Below are 10,975 nucleotides of genomic sequence, written 5' to 3' on the forward strand. Positions count from 1 at the left end.
GGCCAACATGGCAAAACCCCATCTCTACTAAAAATACAAAAATTAGCTGGGCACGGTGGCTGGTGCCTGTAATCCCAGCTACTCGGGAGGGTGAGGCAGGAGAATCGCTTGAACCCAGGAGGCGGAGGTTGCAGTGAGCCAAGATCGCGCCACTGCACTCCGGCCTTGGTAACAAGAGCAAAACTCTGTCTCAAAAAAAAAGGCAATGACTCTCAAACTTCAGTGTGCAGCAGTCATATGAGCTTGTTAAAAATTAGACACCTACGCTGAGATTGAGTCAGCTAAATCTGGGTGATGGCCTAGACATCTGCATTTGTAATTAGCACAGCCCACCCCTTACACTCTACGTAGGCAGTCTTCCACCTTCAGCTTTTAGAAACACATAGAACAGTGACAATGCACTTATCTTTGGAGGAGAAAATCACACACACACACCCCTCCAACGCAGCAGGCACACTGCCCCAGCATAACATTCACCCTTGAACAGCAACTCCTGCTCACTAAAGACCTGAGTAAACATATATGGGTCTGACCATATGTGAACATTTGTCATGAACAGCGTTCCCCACTTAGTTCTTTTGTTCAGAGTCCACATATCTTCTTTTTTTTTTTTTTTTTTTTTTTTTTGAGACGGAGTCTTGCTCTGCCACCCAGGCTGGAGTGCAATGGCCGGATCTCAGCTCACTACAAGCTCCACCTCCCGGGTTTACACCATTCTCCTGCCTCAGCCTCCCGAGTAGCTGGGACTACAGGCGCCCGCCTCGTCGCCCGGCTAGTTTTTTGTATTTTTAAGTAGAGACAGGGTTTCACCGTATTAGCCAGGATGGTCTCGATCTCCTGACCTCGTGATCCGCCCGTCTCGGCTTCCCAAAGTGCTGGGATTACAGGCTTGAGCCACCGCGCCCGGCCCCACATATCATCTATTCTAATACATACAAAATAAAGACAACATTGCTGAACTCAGGGTATTTTTAAGGTAAGCAATTATTTTATTTCCTTGGCCTGATGGCATTGACTTCACTATACAAGAACTTGCAGCTGACAGAACTGACACACAGATTTCCCCCAAGAGGAAGGACCCTTTTCATTAGCAGAGATGAATTGAAATGTCATGTCTGAGTGCAATTCCTGCTCCCCACTCCCACCCCACAAAACCCCAAAAGTGAAAATCAATCAATAAAATCCCCATGATTTACTAAAAGTCATCCCTCCAAACCTTTCTAACTAGCAGCTGCAGTGGATTATAACCAAGGAGGGAAGCAGCTGGCCATCACATAGCATTCCTGTGCGTGTGAGCCTGAAGGGACAGCAGCATGGGAGCAAGAATCCTGAATGAGAGGTGTATCTAATTACCTTACTTCATACTTGCTCCCTCCCTACATAAGACATCTCTGTCCTGATACATGGAAAATACTAGAGGAGATGCTAAGAGTGGTTTTAGTCTACAACTGGAAATGCCTGAGACTTAAATTCCAAGGTAGGGGTGAGATAAGGGGCACCAGAGAGAAAGAACAGGTTAGACAGAGATGCTCAACACTCTTGTCAATTCCAGTTTAATGCTATTTAATAACAAAACAATCTTCTTAATCATAACCACCTTTATGTCTAACCCCTGTTTTCCAAAGGTAAGAGACCGCTGTCTAAATTTCTGGGTTGCAGTCTCCTGCCACCCCTGGGGTGGTACTGTGATGTTTTGAGTGAGATTGCAGCTGGGATGGGAGAAAAGAAGTGTGAGACAGGGAAGAACAGGGGCCACAATGCATCAATTACAGTGGGTCTCTTTTGGTCCCCAGGTATGGTCCACTACCACAAGTCCCCTTTCCCTACCTGTCTTGTGCAAATGTCAAAAATAGAATCTCTGCCCAAAGAGAAGGGAGCACAGGGAGTTGCTGCTGGACTACCATCATCTCTGGCCCCAACTTGTCCACCTCCTGACCCTTCTATGAAACTGCACAAAAATTAAATCTCAGGAATGCTGTAAAATTACATCATCTGTATTCCTCTACCAAAGCCAATCCAACAGCTCTGTCCTGACATGCTTTCTCCCTGGGCCGAGGAAGCAGCAAAAAATATCAATTGAGCATGTGAAAATATGATGATGGTGTGTGCGGTGTAATGTTTCTAGATGTCTTCACCTTCTGTCTCCTCGCGCTGGGAGTCACCCTCTTTCCCCAAGTCGCACACACACCCCTCCCCTACCCCCAAGTCCAGGTGCTCCCATCTGCTGGGCTTCCAACCACTCATTTCCCATAGACACTCTCATCACTGTAGGCCACATACAGAAAATAGTCTTCCTCATGATTGTCCTGGGGAAGAGATAAGACAACAGTTTAGGAAACATATTCATTCATTAGCTCTAAGATGCTAAGCCTCACACAACCTTGTAAAGCAGGTATGGAAGGTATCATTCGTCCCCATTTAAAAGAAGAGCAAAGAATAAGGAGAAGTGGTTGGAATTACACTTTGAGCTCTGAGTTCACAAACAAAAATCCTTCATTGAAAACATATTACACACAGGTATCAGGGATATGAAGATGACCGGGGCACAGTACTCACTCTTAAAGAGCTCAGTCCTAGCAAGGGGAACATAGATACCACAGATGGGATATATAAAGGGCAGATACTAACAGGGAATATATGCTATGCAATAAAAGTTAGATTCAGGATTATTATGAATTTATGTAATCCATTAATAGGGCACAATGAGAAGGGTCTTATGCAAAATACTGCAAAAAATAATAGTTACAATCCTAGGTTATGCTTTTAGTAATAATAAAGTCCTTTACTATAGTTTCTCCAGATTCTGACACTTCCAATTAAACCAAATCACATAAAAATTATTCCTCCTCAGTTTATCTGTTAAGACAAATGAATCCATTTACAGACTTTGCCTTAATTTTATATTTCATTTGATCTGATTCATTGTGCCCAGATAATGTGGAATCTGTTTCACAGTTTTAGTTTTGTTCTAAGAAGAAGTTTCCCCCTGTATAGATCAATGTGGTTGTCTTAAGTCAAAACCTCAGAGTTCACAGAGGAAGCTGACTGTAGCAGAGGCTGGCCTCAGAGTTAGAAGCTGGCTTTACTATTATGTGCTTTCTCAATCTGTTGCTAAATGGGAGTAAAATAATGAACTGGATTCTGAATGCATTACAAATTACAGGCTACCAACAAGAATAGCAGGAACTGCGATGGGCTGATGCTTTGGAACTTTTGCTATCAGGAATCACTTCCTGCTGTTTCAATAACAATCCTGCATTAAACACTATAGTCAGACAAGACTGAGAAGAGATTTCAAAAGGATTAAATCTAGTAGAGTGCCTAATCCCTAAAAAACAAGTGGTATCTAATCTCTCAGAGCCTTACACTGCCATGCGTAAGAGCATCCAGATAAATAACACCTTCTGCCCCACTTCTCAGTTGTGTTATCAACATACACTAGAACAAGGGCTAGAGGATGCCAGACTGCACTGGACGGCATCCAGTATTGTGTGGCTAGAACCATTACCTCATACAGTTGGCCCATGGTAGCACTGGTGGGAGGGATAGTGTTGTTGACAAAGAAGAATAAGGCGTCCTCAGGTCTCAGGTGGATTCTCTTCCGGATTAAGAAGTAGAACTGGCCAACTGGATGATGGAAGAAAAGGCAGACAAGAAAGGAAGAAAACAAGCAATTAGTAGAATGGTAAGCCCTGGAAAAAAATTCAATTGCATTGTTTCCCCTTAGAGTCAGTACCAGTTTTATATACCACCTGAGAAGAGCCAAATATTATCCTGGAGCTTTCAAAATAAAAAGGGAAACTCAGAAGCCCGCACAGTCCCTGACATGCCATAGTGGACTTTATTCCTCCTTTCCCCTCTTATTCAATCTCAGACCTCATGTTAGCATATCCACTCAAAGCCTGAGGACTACGCTGAAGGAATACCATGTGCATCCAGACCAAAACATTCCCATCACTGTCTAAACCCGACTTGAAACACTTTCCATCCCCAGACCCACCCTCAGAAAAGCTTAGCAATGAAAGGGGTCCACTGGACTCTGGTCATCTTAGCACAGCCACTCAACTCAGTGTTGGGGCATTAAAGAAGGTTCAATGCTTTGCCTTTACCTGAAAACACTAAAAATTTTCTAGACGGCTGATATTCAAACCTGTTAACTCTGAAGCACATCAACAAAATCTTTCCAGGGTCTCCTGGATGCAGTGTGTATTCCATTAAGGCTCAAGATGAAGACTGAATATATGTCTTATAATCCCAAACAAAATCTACAAAACTTATTTTTTAAAAATGTAGCTTAAGAAGATGTAATCAGGAAACTCTAAAGCATAATCCTCTCAAGAAACCAGACTGGTTTTCTTTTTGGAACAAATTGACATCACAATTAACAAAGCTGAATTTTTTTTTCTGAGGCGGAGTGTCACTGTGTCACCCAGGCTGGAGTGCAATGGCACAGTATCGGCTCACTGCAACCTCTGCCTCCAAGGTTCAAGCAATTCTCCAGTCTCAGCCTCCTGAGTAGCTGAGATTACAGGCGCCCGTCACCACATCCAGCCACCATACCCAGCCAAAGCTGAATTTTAAAATTGGTTTAGGCCCAGCACGGTGGCTCACGCCTGTAATCCCAGCACTTTGGGAGGCCAAGGCAGGTGGATCACCTGAGGTCAGCAGTTCAACACCAGCCTGGCCTGTCATGGTGAAACCCTGTCTCTACTAAAAATACAAAAAAAATCAGCCAGGCGTGGTGGCAGGTGCCTGCAATCCCAGCTACTTGGCAGGCTGAGGCAGGAGAATCGCTTGAACCCAGGAGATGGAGGGTGCAGTGAACTGAGACATACCACTGCACTCCAGCCGGGGCTACAAGAGCGAAACCCCATCTCAAAAAAATAATAATAATAAATTAATCAATTAAATAAAATGAAAATAAAAGGGGTTTAAATAATGGGCTTCTGATCCTTTCTTTCAATGTCTTATGCTTTGCTGTGTCAAAATCCAACAAGACATGGTGATGGGAAAGAACTACTGAGTCTTTTTTTTTTTTTTTTTTTTGAGACAGAGTCTCACTGTCACCCAGGCTGGAATGCAGTGGCGCGATCTCGGCTCACTGCAAGCTCCACCTCCTGGGTTCACACCATTCTCTTGCCTCAGCCTCCCAAGTAGCTGGGACTACAAGGCACCCACCACTACGCCCAGTTTATTTTTTGTATTTTTTTAGGAAAGACAGATTTCCCCGTGTTAGCCAGGATGGTCTCGATCTCCTGACCTCATGATCCGCCCGCCTCAGCCTCCCAAAGTGCTGGGATTACAGGCGTGAGCCACTGTGCCCAGCCTGAGTCATTTTTTAATCAGATAACTCTGGGGCATCCCGCTTACTTCTTTCAAGTATGTACTGCCTCTCACTCTCACAATCTCATGCATGTAATAAGGATCTGGAAAGCTTTGTCAGGGAAGGAAGGGTCAGGGGAGGCAAAGAGCATTACCGGTAAGGTCAGAGGGCACTAGGTACTTCCTCTTGTCCAGATCAGGCACCCTGGCTTTTGGAGCCTTCTCTACAATCACCTGGAAGGAGAGGAGGACAGCAGGAATGAAAACTACAGAAGGCAATCTAGTATTTTTCCTTCCACACCCTAGAGTTGCCTAGTTACTACTGGAAATGAATCTGTCTAGAACACCTGTTTCATTTCTTATCCCCCCACCCCTTATAAAATTATATGGAAAAAAATGGGCTTCCTTAGTGAGGTTATAGCTGCATTACTGAAATAAAAATAAACTAGAGATTGTACATGATGAAAAGTAAAAAGAACTTTGATTTTAAGTAACTACAGGTTATCTGTAAGATCTACTATAGGACATATACCTACTGGTATTTATTTATTTATTATTTATCTTTGAGATGAAGTCTTGCTGTCACCAAGGCTGGAGTACAGTGGCTCCATCTCAGCTCACTGCAACCTCCACCTCCCGGGTTCAAGCAATTCTCCTGCCTCAGCCTCCTGAGTAACTAGGATTACAGGCACACGCCACCACACCTGGCTAAGTATTTGTATTTTTAATAGAGATGTGGTTTCACCATGTTGGGCAGGCTGGTCTCGAACTCCTGACTTCAAGTCATCTGCCAGCCTTGGCCTCCCAAAGTGCTGGGATTACAGATGTGAGCCACCGTGCCTGGCCACCTTCTGGTATTTAATTAAAGCATCAAGAAAACTGGGTTTTCTCATACGATCCTGATCATCTATAAGTTATTATTTCTTATAAATACGATTTATTAAAGGTACCAATAATGTGGTTTGAATCTTATACTTCGTCAAAATTTCCAAGAACTGTAAAGATTGTTCAAACACTATTAAATGGAAAAGAAACAGTGTTAAAACAAGTCTGACAATGACATCCTATAATACGATGTCAGTACAAGCCATTAATAGATATTATGTTAGGACTTTAAGGGATTTTCAATGTCCACATTATATACTTCTATAATATTTCAAGTTGTATAAAGATCATGTATTTTTGTACTAGATCTATAAAAATATAAAAGTTTTTTTATACACTAAAACTTCCCAAACAGAAAATATCTATTGTAAAATCATGAGCTTTAGGCTTTAGATTGTTAGGCATTTAAGGGATTTCTGTCTACATTATATGGAACTATATATATATAGTTCAAGTTGTATAAAAATCATGTATTTCTGTACTAGATATATACAAATTTAAAAGTTTTTTTTATACACTAAAACTTACCAAACAGAAAATATCTATTGTAAAATCATGAGCTTTAGACTTTTAGTTTGGAAAATATAATCACTGCCGGGCACAACGACTCATGACTGTAATCCCAGCACTTTGGGAGGCCGAGGCAGGCGGATCACCTGAGGTCAGGAGTTCGAGACCAGCCTGACCAACATGGAGAAACCCCGTCTCTACTAAAAATACAAAATCAGCAGGGTGTGGTGCCACATGCCTGTAATCCCGGCTACTCAGGAAGGCTGAGGCAGGAGAATCGCATGAACCTGGGAGGCGGAGGTTGTGGTGAGCCAAGATCGGGCCACTACACTCCAGCCTGGGCAACAAGAGCAAAACTTGGTTTCCAAAAAAAAAAAAAAAGAAAATATAATCATTTTAGTTAGAAGATATGGGAAATGCAGAAAAAAAAGTGAAGCTGCAGGAAAAAAACACTGTACAAGTACCTCTAGGAGTTGTGTGATCTTCAACAGGTCACATAACCTCTCTCTCAGCTTCAGCATTCTAGTAACTTTTTTTTGAGGTCGAGAGTCACATTTGTCCCCCAGGCTGGAGTGCAGTGCAACCTCCACCTCCTGGGTTCAAGCAATTCTCCTGCCTCAGCCTCAGGAGCAGCAGGGATTACAGGTGAATACTACCACGCCCGGCTAATTTTTGTATTTTTTAGTAGTGATGGGGTTTCACCATGATGCCAGGCTGGTTTCGAACTCCTGACCTCAAGTGGTCCACCCGCCTCAGCCTCCCTAAGTACAGGGATTACAGGTGTCAGCCACCGTGCCCAGCCTGAAAACTTTCTAACACATCTTTAACAAAGTCATGCTATTAATATGATATGAATGTGAATAACAAATAAAAGTTTACATGAAAATGCTTCATAAATTATAAAGAATTATCTAACATAATTAACTTGGGGGGGGTTGGACCTTTTAAATTAAAAGGAACAGATTAAAATTAGTTAAAAAAAAAAAAAAAAAAAGCTTGTGTTGTTGTAGAAAAAATCCTGAACCAGGAAGACCAGAGGGACATGATCACATTTTAAATTTAAAAATAAAAACTGAAATAGGGTAATGTAAGCCAGGAATTAAAAGGAAAAGGCAGAAAGAGGCTAGCATTGTGCCCCAAAGGAACTCTGAGACCTAGCAGTAAGAGATAAAAACCACAAAGGAAGACAGAAAAAGAAAGTGATAAAGCAGACCACAATACCTGGAGGGAAGGCAGGGGTTTGGAGAGGAAGAAAAGGGGGAGGGGTAATTATTAAAGGATTGGTTTCCCAGAACCAAGGTTACATTTCCAGGAATCCCAACTCTACTCCTCACTATGGTAGACCCTGGGCTAGATGCTTTGCCTCTTTGGGTCTCAGTTTTCCTCATTTGTAAAATGTGACTAATACTCAGTAGGGCTATGAATTTTTAAAATAGACAATCTGTTTCTAGCAGTCTTTTTGATATGTTGTATCTTTGAAGATAATTTCAAGATCCCACCAACCCCTCCTCTCTGAAGGCACAAGCACACCTCTTCTTTTTCAACTGTTAGCTCTGAAGAAATATCGGTGGGGCTGAACTCTGGTTATGCGAGCAGTCAGGATACGCCACTGCTTTAATAACACCAATGGTCAAGCTGGAATGGGCTTTAGGAATCACTACTATAATCCTCTTTTCTGTAAACAAGGCACTCTATGTAGCACAGCAAGATTAAAAGTTCTGCCCAAGGATGCAGTGAATTCCCAGAACTAGAACCAAATCAAGGAACCTGCGTCATAACTAGAAAGAAGGTCACAGACTGAGCACCTTGGGAGCAGCTCACCACTGGTTAAAACATAACCCTAGGGAAGTTGAAATCTGAATGACAGTCTTAATGGCTTAAAGATTATCACAGGAGTAAAACATTTAACACCAAACTATGAGCATGAAAAGAATAGAATGCACTGAAATATTCAGAATGAATACACCTAAGTATTTATCTATTTCCAATACTTAACAGTGTGAAGTCCATAGCACGTCATTAATTCTGGTTAATACAACTATATTAGAAACTGAGAAACAGTATGGCATGGAGGTTAAGGTCTCCGAGAGCTCCACAGTCCGTCAGACAGGGTTAGAATTCCGGCTCAACCACAGATCAGCAATGTGGAACCTTTAGGAAGTTACCGCATTTCTTTGTGCTTTGAATACTCCCGTCTGTACAACGGCGATTATAATCGTGTAAAGATTAAGCGAATGATTACAGACTGAGTACTTACACTGCTACTGTAAACTATTAGTAAAACTTGACTCTATTTTTTAAGTATCATTGCTCGAAAGATTGGTATCACCAGAACTGGGCAAAATTTTCAGGTATCCAAGGTCCAGAAACCAGCAAAGTATTTTGTACAGGATCCTTTACCGAGTAAGGGATTAGCTCACCCCTCTATAAGCTGAAAACCCTTTGGTAATTCCTGGGGAATGGAAGAGCCCTAATGACTTTTGTTTCTTTAAGGAAAAGGGGTAGAAGAGGTTTCTACTGCTGGGCTAAGGCCCTGCTGGTTTCTGGTAGCTACAAAACCACGAACGTTAGGTAAAGATTAGAGAAGAAATCCAGAGTGGCTGCGAGTCAAGAAAAGACATCAGATAACAGCAATTATTTTACCATGATGTGACATGTAATACTGATGTTCCTACCTGAAGATAAGGAGCACATTTAAAAATCTCCGCTTCTCCATTTCCAAAATCCAACAGCTGCTGGCCCCCTTACCACTTAAAAGTCATATTCTGTCCTCCAATTCGGCTGCGCAGCCCACATTAGAGAAACACCAGGCAAGGGGCGGGGGAGGGGGTAATGGGGAAAACGCCCGGATGCTGAAAGATACCTAATATTTCTTCTCTGTTTCTACTCACTACCTGCGCTAGTTTTAACTACTTAAGCCGGTGTCCAAAACACAGAAAAAACGTCTCAGTCCTGCCTTATCGCGTGCAGGTGCCAGGTGATCAGAAATCAACACCGGGGAAGGCTTGCTGTCCCCACACATTTCCTGGAGCCTAGAACGATGAGACAAGAAGGCTGTTGCGCAGAGAAGGTGACCTTGTTTTCCAGGCCAGGACTGTCTTGTGCTCCCCTACACCTCTGTAATGCAAGAAAAGAACCGAATAGCTTCTGAACCTTTTCCTCCCAAGCCCAATGATATGACAGCCAAAGTCAACTTCACTAAAGGAGAACCAGCCAAGGCAGAAATCGACCGGGTTTGCGCAAACCTCACCGCACAGCACAACGTCCCGGCTTTCTTAAAGGCAGTCAATCCATGGCCCCGATCTAACCACTCTCGCACACAGGGGCGCTATTTTGTGCACCTCAACCCAACACAGGGTTTCAGTATTGCTGAGACCGTGTGGGTTGCTGAGTCACTGAAGACGGCAGGGCGGCCCCAAAAACGCCGTCAGCCCTGAAGTGGGGTTCGGGCCCCAGGCATATGTGGTTTTAAAAGCTCCGCAGTCTGGACGTCCATTGGCTCGGGCACTGAAGGGCGTTCAGGATTAACTAATTATCGGAACCTCCCTTCCCTAGAGCCGCCTGGGCGCCCCAGGGAAGCCATCTCGACTCCCAGCCCCCCGCCCCCGCGGGCCCTTCCCCCGCTCCTTTACACTCACGGGGACCCTGTCCGGATATTTCTTCCGGATCTTTTCTCCTTCCTTTTTCCGATACTCAAAGGGATGGTCCTCCTTGTACTGGAACTTCATGATGCACCGCAGGGCTTCCGAGATTCCCCGCACGGGGCCTGCCTCCTTCGCCGCTGGCCCTGTCCCGCTCCCTCCGCCGACGTCAAGGTGTGCTCAAATAGCTACAGAAACGTCCGCTCCCGGGGCAACAGCGCTGGGCCGAGCGTGCAGAGGGGGTTCGGTGTGGGGGGGATCTCGGGTGAGCTTGCCTGGAAATAGAGGAGAGCCAGGTGGAGAAATACCGGCGACTTCTCGCTAGAGCTGGGAGCACAAAAACAGTCGGGTGGCGCGTCGGGCTGTGACGTCACCCCGCGCGCCCCGCCCCGCCCCCCACGCGCCAGGCGCCGAGGGCAGGGGGAGGCCGAGTGCCGTCTTAATTACGTTTCCTTTCTGGCTAACATTGTTCAAAGTCGATGTCATTGCAAACGTCAAAACATTCTAGTTGTGTTTTATTTTGTGACTGTGAAAGATAGTTTTAAGACAAAAACAATTTTAAATATGTTTTATTCCCCCTCCACTGTTTTTCTTGGTTTGGCCCCAAAACAAATACA

General features: G+C 44.0%; 1 protein-coding gene across 2 annotated transcripts; it reads right to left on the reverse strand.

Moving 5' to 3' along the window:
* Positions 1-967: 967 nt before the first annotated feature.
* On the reverse strand, positions 968-10,773 carry GABARAPL1 (GABA(A) receptor-associated protein like 1). 2 transcript variants are annotated; one of them, XM_011952745.1, is made up of 5 exons: positions 10,585-10,644; positions 10,356-10,483; positions 5,478-5,556; positions 3,509-3,627; positions 968-2,306 (listed from the first exon to the last, which is right to left on the reverse strand). In XM_011952745.1, exons 2-5 carry the CDS (start codon positions 10,443-10,445, stop codon positions 2,241-2,243), a joined length of 354 nt encoding a protein of 117 aa, XP_011808135.1. In that variant the 5' UTR covers positions 10,446-10,483; positions 10,585-10,644; the 3' UTR covers positions 968-2,240. The 2 variants fall into 2 exon arrangements, with proteins under 2 accessions (XP_011808135.1, XP_011808129.1); XM_011952739.1 differs by having other exon boundaries at positions 10,356-10,773.
* Between the last annotated feature and the right edge of the window lie 202 nt (positions 10,774-10,975).

The sequence above is a fragment of the Colobus angolensis genome, unplaced genomic scaffold (genome assembly GCF_000951035.1).
Source record: "Colobus angolensis palliatus isolate OR3802 unplaced genomic scaffold, Cang.pa_1.0 Scaffold11, whole genome shotgun sequence".
NCBI lineage: Eukaryota > Metazoa > Chordata > Mammalia > Primates > Cercopithecidae > Colobus > Colobus angolensis.

Bases quoted from the DNA above. Each gene is read 5' to 3' on its own strand.
- GABARAPL1 (XM_011952739.1), bottom strand. From the start codon at position 10,445: ATGAAGTTCCAGTACAAGGAGGACCATCCCTTTGAGTATCGGAAAAAG. The intron at 5,557-10,355 runs GTGAGTGTAAAG...CTCTCCTTCCAG, and splicing joins AATATCCGGACAGGGTCCCC to GTGATTGTAGAGAAGGCTCC. The intron at 3,628-5,477 runs GTAATGCTCTTT...TCCATCATCCAG, and splicing joins AGTGCCCTCTGACCTTACCG to TTGGCCAGTTCTACTTCTTA.